The sequence below is a fragment of the Somniosus microcephalus genome, chromosome 10 (assembly GCF_052327205.1).
Source record: "Somniosus microcephalus isolate GS21.2 chromosome 10, FLI_Smic_1.0, whole genome shotgun sequence".
Taxonomy (NCBI): Eukaryota; Metazoa; Chordata; class Chondrichthyes; order Squaliformes; family Somniosidae; genus Somniosus; species Somniosus microcephalus.
This window is the reverse complement of record NC_140996.1, coordinates 79842060-79860802: the sequence shown is the minus strand read 5'-3', so window position 1 is coordinate 79860802 and position 18743 is coordinate 79842060. Positions and strand designations below refer to the sequence as shown.

The 18743-nt window shown below is 44.1% G+C and overlaps 1 protein-coding gene across 1 annotated transcript in view; it reads left to right on the top strand.

Annotated features, from left to right (window-relative positions):
- The window catches only part of LOC147111560 (unconventional myosin-XVI-like), a 350938-nt gene that overhangs the window by 61581 nt on the left and 270614 nt on the right, over positions 1–18743 (top strand). Inside the window, exon 3 of the mRNA XM_085999902.1 lies at positions 14041–14191. Coding sequence (XP_085856028.1) covers positions 14041–14191 — 151 coding nt within the window. The remainder of the gene's footprint in view (positions 1–14040; positions 14192–18743) is intronic.

The following is an 18743-nucleotide window of genomic DNA, read 5'->3' as shown; positions in this document are numbered from 1 at the left end:
ATGAGTCTCTCAGGAGGCTTCACATGTCTTGAGGATTTTCTGATTGATTGTCCTTGAATCTGAGTTGTTGCCTCAGATGATTGGTTCTCAGCTGTGTGATCAGGTTGTTCACCAGTATCAGTCTCTTGACCTGCTGTGGCTGGTCCCATGAGAAGATCTCGACGATTTCTTCTCAGAACAGCACCCTCATCTGTCTGAATGGTGTATGATCTTGGTTGAACTTCACTCAGGACAGTTCCCTTCTGAGTCCATGTGTTTGTTTTGTCTTTCAACCTTACTTGGTCACCAGTGTGGAGTTCAGGTAGGTTTTGTGTTCCTCTGTCATAGTAGTACTTTTGCTTTTCTTTCTGTTGCTCTTTGAACTTCCTCACTTTCTCCCCCTCTTTTGTTTTCAGGAGGTTCTCCGGGATGGGTAGGTTTGACCTTAGCCGACGTCCCATCAGGAGTTGGGCTGGTGACAGACCACACTCGAGCGGCGTTGTGCGGTATACAAGCATGCTTTGGTAGAAGTCAGTTCCACTGTCTTTTGCCTTGCACATCAGTCTTTTCACTGTCTGGACCGATTTTTCCACTAGTCCATTGGACTGTGGATAGTGAGGACTTGACGTTGTGTGGACAAAGTCCCACTCTTTGGCAAAGTGTCGGAAATTTGCATTGTTAAACTGGGGTCCGTTGTCTGTGAAGACCTCGCTTGCCACGCCATATCTGGAGAATATGGCTTTCTAATATGTGGAGAGCTGATTTCGCTTACTTGCCACAACTGCTTTCACTGTCCCATCAAGTTGCTAACTTCAGATTTTTTCTCTTTCAGCCACTTCTGACATCATGTTTTGATTTCTTTTTCGGTTCAATAAAGACTCATTTCTGAAAGAGAATGTTGTTTAATCTAAAGTCTTGTTCAAGACTTTCTACAGTTTTTTACAGAACACACTATGCTGTGATGCATCTAGAATGAAACTGAAAGTAAAACTCCTCTGGACTGCTTGTCTCTCACATGACCTCTGCTGGTCAGGCACAAGTAATCAAAAACACAGACAAATATGCTGTAAGGCATAAGTAATCAAACACAGACAAATATCATCACTATTTGCTGATATCATTACAGGCTACTCCTCCCCCTCTATCATTTTCCCTATCTTTCCTGTAGACCTTATAACCTGGTATATTTAGTTCCCAGTCCTGATTGTCTTGCAGCCATGTCTCTGTAATGGCTACCATGTTATACATAGAAACATAGAAGATAGGAGCAGGAGTAGGCCATTCGGCCCCTCGAGCCTGCTCCGCCATTCAATGCGATCATGGCTGATCATCCAAATTCAGTACCCGGCCCCTGCTTTCTCCCCATACCCCTTGATCCCTTTAGCCCTAAGAAATATATCCAACTCCTTCTTGAATATATTTAATGTATTGGCCTCTACTGCCTTCTGTGGTAGAGAATTCCACAGGTTCACCACTCTCTGGGTGAAGAAATTCCTCCTCATTTCTGTCCTAAATGGCCTACCCCTTATCCTTAGACTGTGACCCCTGGTTCTGGACTCCCCGACCATCGGGAACATCCTTCCTGCATCTAGTCTGTCCAGTTCTGTCAGAATTTTAAAAGTTTCAATGAGATCCCCTCTCATTCTTCTAAACTCCAGCGAGTACAAGCCCAATCGACCCAATCTCTCCTCATACGTCATTCCTGCCATCCCAGGTATCAGCCTGGTGAATCTTTGCTAAACTCCTTCCATGGCAAGAACATCCTTCCTCAGATAAGGTGACCAAAACTGCACACAATACTCAAGATGTGGTCTCACCAAGGTCCTGTACAACTGCAGCAAGACATCCTTGTTCCTGTACTCAAACCCTCTCGCTATGAAGGCCAACATACCATTTGCCTTCTTTACCGCCTGCTGCACCTGCATGCTTACCTTCAGCGATTGGTGCACAAGGACACCGAGGTCTCGTTGCACTTCCCCTTCTCCCAATCTATTGCCATTCAGATAATAATCTGCCTTCCTGTTTTTGCCACCACATTTATCCATGTTATATTGCATCTGCCATGTAACTGCACAATCACCCAACCTGTCCAAATCATCCTGTAGTTTCTCGGCATCCTCCTCACAGCACACACGCCCACCCAGCTTTGTGTCGTCTGCAAATTTGGAGATATTACATCTAGTTCCCTCGCCCAGATCATTAATATATATTGTGAATAACTGGGGTCCAAGGACCGATCCCTGCGGTACCCCACTAGTCACTGCCTGCCACTCGGAAAAGAGCCGTTTATTCCAACTCTTTGCTTTCTGTCTGCCAACCAGTTCTCTATCCAAGTCAATACCTTGCCTCCAATCCCATGTGCCTTAATCTCTTATGCGGGACCTTATCAAAAGCCTTCTGAAAGTCCAAATACACCACATCCACTGGTTCTCCCTTATCTATTTTACCAGTTACATCCTCAAAAAATTCCAGTAGATTAGTCAAGCACGATTTACCTTTTGTAAATCCATGTTGACTTTGTCCGATCCTGTCACCGTTTTCCAAGTGCTCTGCTATTACATCTTTTATAATGGACTCTAGCATTTTCCCCACTACCGATGTCAGGCTTACTGGTCTGTAATTCCCTGTTTTCTCTCTACCACCTTTTTTGAATAGTGGGGTAACATTAGCTACCCTCCAATCCATGGGTACTGTTCCAGATTCCATCGAATGTTGGAAGATGATCAGCAATGCATCTACTATTTCTAGGGCCACTTCCTTAAGTACCCTAGGATGTAGATTATCAGGCCCTGGGGATTTATCGGCCTTCAATCCCATCAATTTCCCTAACACCATTTCCCTACAAATACTGATTTCTTTCAGTTCCTCCCTTTCATCAGACCCTATGTTCTCCGACATCTCTGGGAGGTTATTTGTGTCCTCCTTTGTGAAGACAGAACTAAAATATGTATTTAATTGGTTGGCCATTTCTTTGTTCCCCATTATAAATTCCCCTGATTCTGACTGCAAGGGACCTACGCTTGACTTCACCAATCTTTTTCTCTTCACATATCTATAAAAGCTTTTACAGTCAGTTTTTATGTTCCCTGCAGCTTACTCTCATATTCTATTTTCCCTTTCTTAATTAATCACTTTGTTCTCCTTTGTTGAATCCTAAACTGCTCCCAATCCTCAGGTTTACTGCTTTTTCTAGCCAATTTATACGTCCTCTCCATGGATCTTATGCTATCCCTAATTTCCCTTGTTAGCCACAGTTGAGTCACCTTTTTTGTTTTATTTTTATGCCAAACTGGGATGAACAAATTCTGTAGTTCATCCATTTGAATGTTTGCCATTGCCTATCCACCGTTAACCCTTTGAGTGACATTCCCCAATCAATCCTACCCAACTCGCACCTTAGACCATCGTAGTTTCCTTTATTTAAATTGAGGACCCTAGTCTCTGAGTCAACTACTTCATTCTCCATCTTAATGAAGAATTCGATCATATTATGATCGCTCCGACCCAAGGGGCCTCGTACAACAAGATTGCTAATTAATCCTTTCTCGTTACATAATACCCAGTCTAAGATGGCCTGATCTCTGGTTGGTTCCTCGACATATTGGTCCAAGAAACCAGCCCGTAAACACTTCAGGAACTCCTCCTCCACAGTATTGTTACTAATTTGGTTAGCCCAATCTATATGTAGATTAAAGTCACCCAAGATTGTGCCCTTCTTGCATGCTTCTCTAATTTCCCTTTTAATGCCATCCCCAACCTCCGCATTACTGTTTGGAGGTCTATATACCACTCCCACTAACGTTTTCTGCCCCTTGGTATTTCTCAGTTCTACCCATACAGATTCCACATCATCAGAGCTAATATCCTTCCTTACAATTGTGTTAATCCCTTCTTTAACCAGTAATGCTACCCCACCTCCTTTCCTTTTTGCCTATCTTTCCTGAATATTGAATACCCCTGGATGTTGAGTTCCCAGCCTTGGCCACCCTGGAGCCATGTTTCCATAATCCCAATCAAATCATATTCGTTTACCTCTATTTGCGCAGCTAATTCATCCACCTTATTACGAGTGCTCCTCGCATTAAGACACAAAGCCTTCAGGCTTGTTTTTTTAACGCTCTTAGACCTATTAGAATTATTATTTACTGTGGCCATGTTTGATTTAAACCGTTGATTTCTCTGACTGCCACTTTTGTTTTTCTCCTTCCTATCTTTTGCTTTTATCCTTGTTTCCCTTTCCTCTGTCCCCCTGCTCAGGTTCCCAACTCCCTGCCATTTTAGTTTAAACCCTCCCCCAGAGCACTAGCAAACATCAGTCCCGGCCCTGCCCAGGTGCAAACCGTCCGGTTTGAACTGGTCCCACCTCCCCCAGAACCGGTTCCAATGTCCCAGGAATTTGAATCCCTCCCCCTTGCACCATTCCTCTAGCCATGTATTCATCTGAAATATCCTTCTATTTCTACTCTGACTAGCACGTGGCACTAGTAGCAATCCTGAGGTTACTAGCTTTGAGGTCCTATTTTTTAATTTATCTCCTAACTCCCTATATTCAGCTTTTAGGACCTCATCCTGTTTTTTACCTATATCGTTGGTACCTATATGCACCACGACAACTGGCTGTTCACCCTCCCCTTCCAAGATGTTCTGCAGCCGCTCTGAGACATGCTTGACCCTTGCACCAGGGAGGCAACACACCATCCTGGAGTCTCGTTTGCGGCCACAGAAATGCCTATCTATTCCCCTTACAATTGAATCCCCTATTACTATAGCTCTACCCCTCTTTTTCCTCCCGTCCTGTGAAGCAGAGCCACCCCTGGTGCCAAGAAGTTGGCTGCTGCTGCCTTCATCTGATAAGCCATCCTCCCCAACAGTACTCAAAGTGGTGTATCTGTTTGAGAGGGGGATGTCCACAAGGGACACCTGCACTACCTGCCTGTGCCTAGTACTTTGTCTGTTGGTCACCCGTTCCCTTTCTGCCTGTCCAACCTTTGCCTGCGGTGTGACCAACTGATCAAACGTGATATCCATGATGTCCTCAGCCTCGCGAATGGTCCAGTATCTTTCCAATCGCAGCTCCAGCGCCGCAATGCAGTATGCCAGTAGCTGCAGCTGGATACACTTCCTGCACCCATAGTTGTCAGGGACACAGGAAGTGTCCCTGAATTCCCACATAGCGCAGGAGGAGCATACCACAGGGCCGTGCTCTCCTGCCATGACTTACCCTTTAATTAATTGCAATTAAATTAAATCAAATCAATCCCACCAATTACACTACAGTTAAATGGTATATTTAAGGGCCCTGGTTTACAAACAGTCCCCGCTACACCACAGAGACTTTATTAGAAACTATAAACCACAGAGTTAAAGTTTAAAAAGAGAGAAATACTCACCAACCAGTCACTTACCTGCTTTCTGGTGACGTCACACTTCGATTACTTTTTACTTCTCTCCCTCTCTCTGAGACTGGAGATTAGTAAGCCTACTTGAGCCTCCACCGCTCTTTTGTACCTCGCCGCCGCCGAGATTCCCGCCGCCGCTCCAAGTTGAAGTTGAGCCTGCTGTTCATTAAATTTATTCCTTATACTCCATGCGTTTGTATAAAGATCACTTACTTGGGCCACACCACACTCTAACCTGTCCTTCAGCTCTAATATTTTACTCACATGTTTCTTATTTCTCTCTCCTGGTTTAATCACTTTACATTCACTTTACATCTTTTCATTTTCCCTTTACCTGTAGTGCTAAAAGCACAATTTCTGACTGTTACTCTAACTGTCTTCATTTTTGTTTGTTTTTGAATGATTATCTATACTACATTTCCCACTTGAGCCGTCCCCACCATTTACTAATTGAAACTCTTTGTGACCACCCTATTTATCCTTTCCGCTAGGACGCTGGACCCAGGCTGGTTCAGGTGGAGCCCGTCCCAACGGTACAGTTTCTTCCTGTCCCAATACTGGTGCCAGTGCGCCATGAAATGGAATCCCTCTTTCCCACACCACTCCTTCAGCCACGTGTTCACCTCCCTAATCTGCTTATCCCTACTCCAATTTGTACGTGGCTCAGGTAATAATAGATTATAACCTTTGAGGTCCTGTTCTTTAATTTAGCTCCTAGTTCCTGATACTCCCCAAATGGAACTGCTTGCCTATTCTTCCCTAGTTTGTTGGTCTCAACATGGACCACAATGACTGGATCCTTTCTCTCCCTCTCCAATATCCTTTCAAGCTAGATCGAGATGTCCCTCACCCTGGCACTAGGTAGACAACATACCATCTGGGACTCTTGATCTTGCTTACAAAGGATGCTATCTGTCCCCCTAATTATAGAATCCCCTACAACTACCACATTACATACACTTCCCCTCCTCCGCCTCCCCCCTTTGGCCAGCCTCCTGCTCCAAGGTGCTGTAGTCTGCATTCTGGCCATCCTTCTGACAGTCTTTATCCTTATCCTCACAGGTAGCAAGTACATTGTACCTGTTGAATAGGATCAGTTTCTACAGATCCTCGTTCTCTATCTCAACTGGTTCCCCTTTCTCTGTGCACTATCGGTCACACCAACCCCGTTCTGAACCTGCACCTCTCTACGAGGTGTGACCGAAGTCTGGAGCAAACTGTTTAGATACTGCTACCCCTCCCTTACGTGTTGGAGTGTCTCCAACTGATACTTCAGCTCAATGACTCTTAGCCAGAGAGATTCGAGACAGAGACATCTGCTGCAGATGTGTTAGCTCGGGACAGTCTCGCTGTCCACAAACTCCCACATACTCCAGTCCTGACACACAACCTGCTCTGCCATATCTTAGTCTAGGTTATTTATATCTACTTAAGTTTTTTTTTTACCCACTAACTTGCACTAAGCACTAAAACTGGGAAAAAAATTAAATGCCTCTATTTATTAGGCTATTATCTAAACTTACCAGAAATAAACTTAAGACTTGTCCCTGATCTGATCCTGAATAAAGAACTCACCAGCTACTCACCAATCAGCTCCTGCCCTTGTCATAGAGCCATAGAGTTATACAGCACAGAAAGAGGCCCTTCGACCCATCATGTCTGCACCGGCCATCAAGCCTTATCTATTCTAATCCCATTTTCCAGCACTTGGTCCGTAGCCTTGTATGCTTTGGCGTTTCAAGTGCATCTCTAAATGCTTCTTGAATGTTGTGAGGGTTCCTGCCTCTACCACCCTTTCAGGCAGTGAGTTCCAGATTCCAACCACCCTCTGGGTGAAAAAGTTTTTCCTCAAATTCCCTCAAAACCTCCTGCCCCTTACCTTGAAACTATGCTCCCTGGTTATTGACCCCTCTACTAAGGGGAAAAGTTCCTTTCTATCTACCCTATCTATGCCCCTCATAATTTTGTACACCTTAATCAGGACCCCCCTCAGCCTTCTCTGCTCTAAGGAAAACAACCCCAGCCCGTCCAGTCTCTCTTCATAACTGAAACGCACCAGCCCAGGTAACATCCTAGTGAATCTCCTCTGCACCCTCTCCAATGCAATCACATCCTTCCTATAGTGTGGTGACCAGAACTGCACACAGTATTCCAGCTGTGGCCTAACTAACGTTTTGTACAGCTCCATCATAACCTCCCTGCTCTTATATTCTATGCCTCGGCTAATGAAGGCAAGTATCCCATATGCCTTCTTAACCACCTTATCTACCTGTCCTGCTGCCTTCAGGGATCTATGTACATGCACACCAAGGTCCCTCTGATCCTCTGTCCTTCCTAGGGTCCTACCATTCATTGTGTATTCCCTTGCCTTCTTAGTCCTCCCAAAATGCATCACCTCACACTTTTCAGGGTTAAATTCCATTTGCCATTGTTCTGCCCATATGACCATCCCGTCTATATCGTCCTGTAGCCTGAGGCTTCCCTCCTCGCAATTTACCACCCCACCAATTTTCGTGTCATCTGCGAACTTACTGATTGACGTAAGAAAACTACTGGGCACTTAGTCTGACTATTAAACAAGGCTTTAATCAACTGTTTTTCAACATGGAGATCTAGTTCTGTCCTTCTCTAGTTCCTGTTAAAGAATGTCCTGAGCAAGCTGGGCCCATGCCCAAGTATTTATACTCTCCCTGGACAGCGCCACCAGCAGGCTGCCCAGTATCATTTCAAAAGTCATTTCCACATGAATGACAAGATTCATGACACTGATCATACCTCCTACATTCATATCTGAATCATTAATGTACACTACAAACAGCAAGGGACCCAGCACCGATCCCTGCGGTACACCACTGGACACAGGCTTCCAGTCACAAAAACAACCTTTGACCCTCTGCCTCCTGCCACTAAGCCAATTTTGCATCCAATGTGCCAAATTGCCCTGGATCCCATGGGCTCTTACCTTCTTGACCAGTCTCCCATGCGGGACTTTGTCAAAAGCCTTACTGAAGTCCATGTAGACTACGTCAACAGCACTACCATCATCCACACACCTAGTCACCCCCTCGAAAAATTCAATCAAATTGGTTAGACATGATCTCCCCCTGACAAAGCCATGCTGATTAATCCTTGCCTCTCCAAGTGGAGACTAAGTCTGTCCCTCAGAATGTTTTCCAATAATTTCCCTACCCCTGATGGTGGGCTCGCTGGCCCATAATTCCCTGGTTTATCCCTACTACCCTTCTTGAATAATGGTACTATGTTAGCTGTCCTCTGGCACCTCCCCTGTGGCCAGAGGGGTTCTGAAAATTTGTGTCAGAGCCCCTGCAATCTCCTCCCTTGCCTCACACAGCAGCCTGGGATACATCTCGTCTGGGCCTGGGGATTTATCCACTTTTAAGCCCGCTAAAACCACTAGTACCTCCTCCCTCTCAATGCTAATTTGTTCAAGTATATCATAATCCCCCTGCCTGATTTATATGCCTGCATCGTCCTTCTCCATAGTGAACACAGATACAAAATATTCATTTAAAACCTCACCCACATTCTTGTTCCAGGACCTCATCCCTCTTTCTACCTATGTCGTTGGTACCAATGTGAACCACAACCTCTGACTGTTCGCCCTCCCCCTTCAGAATACCCTGCAGCCGTTCAGTGACATCCTTGACCCTGGCACCAGGGAGGCAACATACCATCCTGGAGTCACGTCTGTGGCCGCAGAAACGCCTGTCTGCACCCCTCACTATTGAGTCTCCTACCACTATTGCCCTTCCACTCTTACTCCTCCCCCCTTGTGCAGCTGAGCCACCCACAGTGCCATGAACTTGGCTCTGGCAACACAGAAAAACGGTTGTTGAGTGAGATGCACTCTGGGGCTTTCCTGACTACCTGCCTGCCCCCCTTCTTCTGACTGGTGGTCACCCATTCCCTCTCTGACTGCACTTTCTTAAGCTGCGGGGTGCCCACGTCTAAAAATGTGCTATCCACGTAACTCTCAGCCTTGCGGATACACTGCAGTGCCTCCAGCTGCCGCTCAAGCTCCGAAAACCGGACCTCAAGTTGGCTAAATCATTGGCACTTACTGAACATGTGGTCATCCTGACTGCAAGAAGCGTCTAGGAATTCCCACATGCTGCAGGTCATGCAACGCACGGGACTGAGGTCCCCCGCCATACTTTTAATTATAAAACTCTTACCTCAAATTTAAACTCGCGGATTCTCACTCTCCTGAACTACCTTAACAATGAACTACCTTAAAAGAAATAAACTTAAAATTGAAGAAAAACAAGCACTCACCCACTACTCATCAATCAGCTTCTGCCCCTGCGCCGGCGTCACTTTCTGTACTGTGACGTCACTCTTGAATTCTGCCGCCGCTCCCGCTGCTGCCGCTGCTTGACTGGGCCTTAAAATCACCCACCTTTATTTTCTCCCACAGCCGCTGCTCCTTCGCAGGTCTGCCGCTCCTGCTGCTGCCGCTGCTCCTTGTGCTGACGTCACTTTAGGCATTTTTACCTCTCGCCCTGAGGCTCGCGCACCCTCACCTCTGGGCTCTCTGATTCTTCAACTGCTTGATCAGATGAGCAAAATAATAAACATACAAAATATAGTATATAAGTATATAGATATACTTAGCCTTATAACGTCACTTTTTGAACGTTTCCCTGCCTCTGCTTTGGTCTCTGCCTTGCTGCACTACTGCTGCCGCCTGGTTCCCGTGCTGCTTTTAAATGTTCCGCTCTCCTGATGTGCTTTGCTGCACTGCCTGATCCACTGTAGAAGAGGGAAAAATACAACTCAAACCAAGGCAGGGGGTAGTTGATGGTCAATGAGTTAGTGAGTGAAGTAGAGCAGGATCATGACTGGTAGTTCATGACACAATCTCATTGAAAATGCTTCAAATGCCTCTGAGATTTCCTTTTAAATCTTGAAGTTGTGCTATCTTTCTTTGAAAAATGTGCAATCTTATAGATTTGTGGGAGAGGAAACTGTAGGTAGATGGGGGGAAACAAGGCTTAAATGATTCTGTATGCTCGCTGCTTTACTTTTTGCAGTTCTCAAAGAGCGGCACCTTTCTCTGGCTCAAAAAGCATGTACATGACCTGCCGACTGGCCTCTAGTAATAGGACTCTGTAGGCAACCAATAGGATTAGGAAATGCACGAGAGTGCCTCAAGTGACTTTCCTTATATTTTTCTTCCTCTGTAGGAAAGATTGCAAATTCACCATAGGTCAAGCATTCCTCTGGTCACTGTGGCAACATTGTTAATGTGTTACTGAATCATAATTGTGTTGCTGAAGAAAGGAAGAACTTGTAGCCCCTTATCATGTCCCGAGGACTTTCCAGGTAGCTTCACAACCAATTAATTATTTTTGAAGTGCAGTCAATTGTATAATATAGAAAATGTGGCAGCCAATTGGTGCACGGCAAGATCCCACAAACTCAAATAAATGAATGACCATTTTTGTGGTGCTGGTTCAGGGAGGACTGTTGGTCAAGGCACCAGCAGAACTCCCTGCTTTTCTTTGAATAGTACTCCCATACAAGCAGATGGGGCCTCAGTTTAATGTCTCATTGAAAGATGACACCTTGGACAATGCAACATTCCCTCAGTGCTGCACTAAAGTGTCAGCTTAGATTATGGGGGTGAACCCCGTTTCCGATGAACTTCTGCTGAAGTCATGACAGCGGAGTTGGAGAAGTCCAAGGAAATACCCTGCACCACCCCCGCATATGTTCCAAGTCCAGAGTGAGACTTGAACCCACAACCTGCTGATTGGCGGGATAAAATGCTAGCAACTGAGCCAAGCTGGCAAAAGAATGCTACATATAGCCACCAGATAATTCTTAATTTAAATGTGGGAAAATCACAGGCACAGCATACTCTGGGTGTAGTAAAGTTCATACATAGATATAGAGCACTTTATTAAAGGAACATCTATTAAAGAGAGAGGAGACAGAGGAAGGTGAAACAAACAAAAAGGTAATTGAGAAGGGAGTGAGGAAATAGTCGGACACGGAGAGATTATGATACCAAATGAAAAAAATCATTGGCAGGATAGGCGCACCAACGTCAGTGTTGTCGCTCAGGCCAACATCCCCAGCATCGAAGCTTTGACCACGCTCGATCAGCTCCGATGGACGGGTCACATCGTCCGCGTGCCCAATACGAGACTCCCAAAACAAGCGCTCTACTCGGAGCTCCGGTACGGCAAGAGAGCCCCAGGTGGGCAGAGGAAACACTTCAAGGACACGCTCAGAGCCTCCTTCAAAAAGTGCAACATCCCCACTGACACCTGGGAATCCCTGGCCCAAGACCGCACAAAGTGGAGGAGAAGCATCTGAGAAGGCGTCGAACACCTCGAGTCTCTTCGCTGGGAGCAAGCAGAAGCCAAGCGCAAGCAGCGCAAGGAGCGCATGTCAACCCAAGCACCCCACCCACCCGCCCCTTCAACCACCGTCTGCCCCACCTGTGACAGAAACTGTAGGTCCCGCATTGGACTCATCAATCACCTGAGAACTCATTTTTAATGTGGAAGCAAGTCATCCTCGGTTCCGAGGGACTGCCTAAGAAGAAGAAGAAATGAAAAAAGTATGTAAGACATGCAGAAAAGTGGATGGATTTTCCTCCTTGCTGTAGTAGCAGCAGATCGTCACTGGTATGAGACCTCTTTCTGTCCTTTGCCTGCACTCCTGACCTGGCCAGTTTCTCAAGGTGAAGGTAATTTAAATAAAAGGGCGGGTGACGGGGGCCATTTACATTGCTTCTGGGTTATCTGCCTCAGCTTGTGGAAGGGAAATTACAGTGACATCTTGCCACAATGTATCATAGCCAGTGGTGCCAGCTAAAGATCTAAAAAAAATTATGTTCAATTTTGAATTTTGCTCTTTCACTAATGCGATTGATTGCACTAGGCCAAATCTCAATTTAATATTTAACCACCAAACCCACTGCCCATAGCGACACTGGACACCAAAAATGCATTAGCATTCCTTGGGCCCAGCGTTGCCAAGTCGCAAATGAAGGGTAATGCGCCCATATTTAGATGGACCTTTTATACGTCTGATATCACTTCTGGAGCATAATCCCAGAAGTGGCGTTGGATGGCAGAATGGCTCTTTGTTCATTTTCACAGTTTATGCCCAAAATGGAGCTCAGGAAAATCTGCCTTGAAGAAGAGTAGAAAGACAAAGAGATACAAACAAATAATTAGAATGGAACAGAAGCAGAGAAACAGTTACAGAAAGAAAGACAGACAGATTTGCATGTATATTGCACAATATCACATTGAAATGTCTCAAAGCATTTCACACACAATCAGTATTGCACAATATCACATTGAAATACCTCAAAGCATTTCACACACAGTCAGTTATTTTGAAGTCCAGTAGTAGCTGTTATATTGGCAAGCACGGCTGGCAATTGGCAACACCCCACAAATAGCAATGAGATGAATGATCAATTAATATGATAATTAATTTTGGTAGTGTTGGTTCAGGAAACAATGTTGTTTAGAATATTTCTTTGAATACTACCATGGAATCTTTAAACTCCACCTGAACTACCAGAACAGGACATTATTCTATCATTTCATCCAACAATACAGCACTCCCTCATTACTGATCTTATGGTACTCAAGGAAGATAGTTTTTATTTGTCTGTGAGCAGTGCAACTTGAGATCCACTAGTAAATTAAAAGATACTTTGTGGGGTGGGCTATTTTTTGAAAGTGTAAAATGAAGTAAAAATAAATGGGGAAAAAATGATTAAAATGTCAGCTTTTGTGCCATATCAAAGGTTAAGATATCTCAGCAGTCAAGATGTTAACATGTTACAATAACACATTCATTATAATGTTAAATTAATAAATGATGTTACTGCCCAAATGTTTTTATGACTTACTGTAAACTCAATTTCCAGTTGCCAGTCAGTTTTTGAGATTTAGCCTTCAGCTACTAAATAATTCATATGAGAAGATCAAGTATGGACTTCATTCTTTGTTCAAGTGTACTCCAACTCCTGGAACACGTTCAAGAAACAATGTAGCTGCTACTTAAAAATGAATTCGACTTGGCCCCATTACTCAGGATGTAATATATGGACCTTGGCCAAGGAGAAACTGCTATATAGATGCCCCACTCATTTACCGGGATGTGGTGGTCGATAACTTCATTATACCTGAATCATGAGTCTTCATGCTGATGGGATTAGTTCTATAGCCATCTGCTACTGGATCAATATCCCTGCTGAGTGCATTAACATCAATAGTTCACATACAAGTGTCAGCAATGCATCATTAATATTCATTTTTTCTAACCCCCTCCTCCCTACCTGGACAATATGTGTCGACTAACTGAGTTTTTAGCAATACAATCATGTCTTTGGTCCATACAGTCGGCTGAAACATAAACTCATCCATATTCTCTTTGTATCATTTTGATTTTCATCTGGAATTGACATGCATAAAAGAGAAGACAACATCAAAAGTGACCTTAAAACCTTTGTGACCCAGTCTCCAGTTGACATACAACTTGCAGTTTTAAGTGCTGATGGCAGTTAATAGTGCCTGAATCAAAAGAGATGCCCTGATTTTAACTTGACTTTTCCCTGACCTTTGTAGGAGAAGGTGATCTAACTTGTATATATATCTCAATCCCTCAGCAACCCTCTCGCCCTGCCCATTGCCAAACAGGATAGCATGTTGGAAAAAGATACAATGTTTAAAGATGCCTCTGGAAGCTTGTGCAAACAGAATTCACAAGACAGCCACTCCGACAACCTAACGGTGAATGGTACATCCAGACTTGAACAGGTAACTATAAGTGTTTATCTTTGTATAGAATACCAGATTTAATTGGTACTTACTAAGCCTAGGGAAAATAATGAAACTATAATTGCATCACAGTGTGACACACTGCTTCTTTGCTCCTAATATAAGATTGTAGGACAGCAATTGAGTCATTTTTCTTACTTGCTGCATAAAAGCTTCAAATATTTTGACAAGTTGGCTTGTTTCATAGCTACTAACATTGGTCTTTGGCTGAACTTTGCAAAATAGCTCTGATTGAATTTGATGTTGCACAGCTGTGCGAATTACTAACGTTTAATTTTTCACTGATATGTATTCAAGACATTTTAGGAAACTTCCGTCCAGGCTGTCAAAATGTAATTTCAGTGCTTTAATTCAGGTGTAACTAACACAGTGCTTCAGAAATCTTTGACCAGCTGTTACTATCTAAATGTATCCAAGAGTAATAATTATTAGCGTTCTCACAAAATCATGTTTGATAATCTGAACCAAGCATATTTTGAGCAAAAAAATCCTCCATTTTGCTGTTTAATCCAGTGCTACCCAATAACAATGATCATCTGTCTAGTTGGTGGACTCACGAGGATCCAAGTGCATCTTTGAGTGAACTTGGATTGTAAAACAGTTCCAAACAATTTGGCCCAGAAATTCGGGTCGGGGGCTTCCCGCGGGTGCAAGCCCCCGACCTGCACTTACCTAGCGCGCCGGCCGTTGAGCTGTGGGCCCCCGTGGGATTCTGATCCTGGGCCTCCTCCAACTGCTGGCGCGCAGTGTTTGCGTATCCCAGGGGTGCAGTTAGTTCGATGCGTCCCCTGGGATCACGTGGGCCATGGAGAGCCAATGGTAGCAGGGAATGCTTCATTCATAAGTTTGACAGGAAGACCTGTCAAACCTATAAATACTATAAGCCCTAAAACATCACTAAATCTTCAAATAAATTTAAAAATAACATCACATTTTTAAAATAAACTATAAATTACATGAAATAACTATTTTAAACAATAATTTAAATTTTTGAAAAAAATAATTTTATTTTCTAACGGGGCTAAAAATAAACTTACCTTTCTTTAAAGTATTTAAAAATAATAAACCTGTGGAAAAAATGTTTTAATTTTAATTAATGCCCGGGAAAACCTGCAAAAAAAACGTAAGTTCAATGCGCATGCGCTGCCTCTGCGGCACTTGCGTTCGACTTCTGAACCCCGTCTTTCAGGGGAACGGGAGTGCCGGTTTCCCGCGCATGCGCATTGCATGCACAAAACCGGCACTTCCATTAGGCTTACGGGTGAGTACCCCGTGTGTACTCACCTGTGGAGATCCGAATTTCTGGGCCAAATAAGTACAGATGTGGTGGTATAGGAGGTTAGTACACTGTCCTTTTACCCCGAGACATTAGCCTGGAATTTGATCAGGGTTTCTCCTGATTGGCCACCATAACTTTGGCAAAATCCCGGAAAAACGCACAAATGGGGGTTTCCGCCAAAGTTAGAGCGGCCGATCGGAAGAATGTCCAAGGAAATTTCTGGCAATGGATTTGACTCAAGTGAAAGCTGATGAGTTGAAAATCTTGTTTCTGGGCTACTTGAAGATACAGCTGGAAGCAAAAGTAAAATATTGCAATTTGTCATTTATTGAAACAATTGTGTGAGTGTTTGGGTACCAATGAGACCCAAACAAAAATTATGAAAGAAGCAATTTTGGCTTAACAAGTCATCCCAGAGACAGTAAACCAACACTGTAATAGAGGTCTGAAATACGTCTAACAGCAGCATCATGTTTCCAAATTGGGAAACAGTGAACAATTGACAAACAAGGAATTTAAAATGAACATAAATGTAAATCAAACTCTGCAACATGGTACATCCACTATTTGTGATTAATGTATGTTGACTCTGGGTACTGAATATTCTCATATCAGCCATGACTCAGTTGGTAGCACTCTGCCTCTGAATCAGAAGTTTGTGGGTTCATAGTCCCACTCCAGAGACTTGAGCACAAAAATCTAGGCTGATACTGAGGAAGTGTTGCACTGTCGGAGGTGCCATCTTTCGGATGAGACGTTAAACCGTCTGCTCTCTCAGGCGGCTGTAAAAAGGTCCCATGGCACTATTTCAAAGAAGAACAAGGGAGTTATCCCCGGTGTCTTAGCCAATATTTAACCCTCAATCAACATCACTAAGAAACAGATTATCTAGTCATTATCATGTTGCTGTTTGTGGAAGATTGCTGTGTGCAAATTGGCTGCCCCATTTCCTACATTACAACAGTGACTACACTTCAAAAGCTCTTCAAAAGCTGTAAAGTGCTTTGAGACGTTCTAAGGTCATGAAAGGCGCTATAGAAATGCAAGTCTTCCTTTCATGCAAGGCCTTTCATTGTGTATTATAGATGCCAGCATGTTAGGTGAATGGAAACTTATGAACTGGCATGGAAAGGAAGGTACTATTAAAGCATCTATTGAAAGAAATACTTGCATTTATACAGTTAGTTGAAATGTCTCAAAGTGCTTCACAATTAAATATTTTTTTTTCGAATGCTCTTGTATAGGCAGGAGTGACACTGACAATGCTGCAACGCTGCACAAACAGCAATGAGAATGAGCAGTTAATCTGTTTATTGATGATCTTGGTTGAAGGATGTATGTTAGCCAGGATACTGGGAGTCTTTTTCAAATACAGTCTACGCTTAATTCAAAGTCGATTAATTCAAATTGGAATTGTGCCAAAAACACTGCTGTTTTATTAAATTGTTTAATTCAAATTACTGATGTTTTTTTCAAGCAAAAAAAAACTTTGTATTAACAGGAGTAGACTGCAGTGCTCTGAGACTTCTAAAAGCCACATGTGCAGGACTTTGGTTTAAGGTCTATTCACACCTTTTCCTGCACTGTAGTGCCAATCTAGATTATGAGCTCAAATCCCAGTGTGGAGCTAAAACCCACAATTTCCTGATCCAGAGGCAAGAGTGCTAACAATGGAGTCAAGTTATCATTTGAGGAATATGGCGTTGCTTGTGAACATACTTTATATTTCATATTATAGTTCATTTATGAAGTTCATATGAAACTGTGTGGAGGACCAAATAGAGAGATAACTCAAAATACTTTGTTTAAGCCAAGCTGATCCTAGGCAACGGCAGACATAGAGGGTTACCAGTACTTATACAATTCGCAAGTCACTACCATATGAGCAGTCACCAAGTATGGAGAATGCAGCATCTCAACTAGTTGAAGATCTATTCAGGAGATGTTGGCTGGAATTTTTACTTTGAAGAGAGTGGGGGTTTGCGAGTAAGTGGGCAGTTAAAATCACTGAAATTGACAGTGTGTTGGGAAGCTGCCTTCAGCCCGCCTACTTCCGCCTTTAATTCTGACATGTTTCTCAGAGCGCCAGAGACCCGTTCGGGAGAGGTGGGTGACCTAATTAAAGTAATTGAGAGGTCATTAACAGGCTATTAATAGGCTTTTTAAGCTGATGTAGCAGCTTTTACTAGCTATTCACTGGATTCATGTGCTTCCTGAACCTCGCCTGTGAAAGGAAGGCGAGAGCTGAGTGACCATTGTGCGGGTTGAACAATGGATAGTTGAAAAAAATCACATAAATACTCACACCTGCTTCCTTGCTTAAGGGAAAGGCTCTTGCTGACACGATTTGTGCTCAGAATTTGCAGGTGATTTCTACAACTTTGGAAGCCACTCTCACTACATTGAAAGTCACTCTCACTACATTGGAGGATTGTGCCTCTGAACTCCACTTTACCTGGCACCTATCAGATCAGCATGAGTGCACTTATGCTGTTTTACCTTGGACCTCAGATTCAGACCAAGATGAGTCCCAGCAACAACACCAGCAGCAGCAGCCTTCTCCTCACCGACCTGCTGCTTCACAGGAGAGAGAGGATGAGCACAGGGGTGCACCTCGCTGGAGGTGATACTCCCAACACAGGAGGCTCAGGCTATCACGTCAGGTCATGGCAGACATTTGTAGATTGCTGGAAGAAGACCTGTTGCCAAGTGAACTTACCAGTGGCTGTCAAAGCCACCACCACCCTCAACTTCTTCGCCTCATGTGCTCGGCTTTGCGAATCTAGTTGGCTTCTCACAGGTGCAGGGCGTCATCAACTGCACACATATGCCCATCAAGGCAACCCCAGATCATCCAGGAGTGTTTGTGAACCAGAAGGGCTTCCACTCCCTCAATGTGCAGCGGCAACCACAAAAGACCATCATGCATGTGTGTGCCAGATTCCCAGGGAGCTGTCATGGTTCTTTCATCCTGAATCAGTCCATCCGCCCTCAGCTCTTCGCACCTCTGACCAGATTTACCAGCTGGCAGCTTGGAGACATGGCTGATAACACCCTTGAGGAGGCCAAGCAATGAGGTCATGAAGTGCTATATTCAAAGCCACAGGATAAATGTGTAATAGAGCAAACAATCGAGATGCTGAACATGTGCTTCAGATGCTTGGGCACCTCTGGAGGAACCCTTCAGTACGCACCAGCCAGGGTCTCCAGAATGATCGCGGTATGCTGCGCACTGCACAACATAGTGCAGCA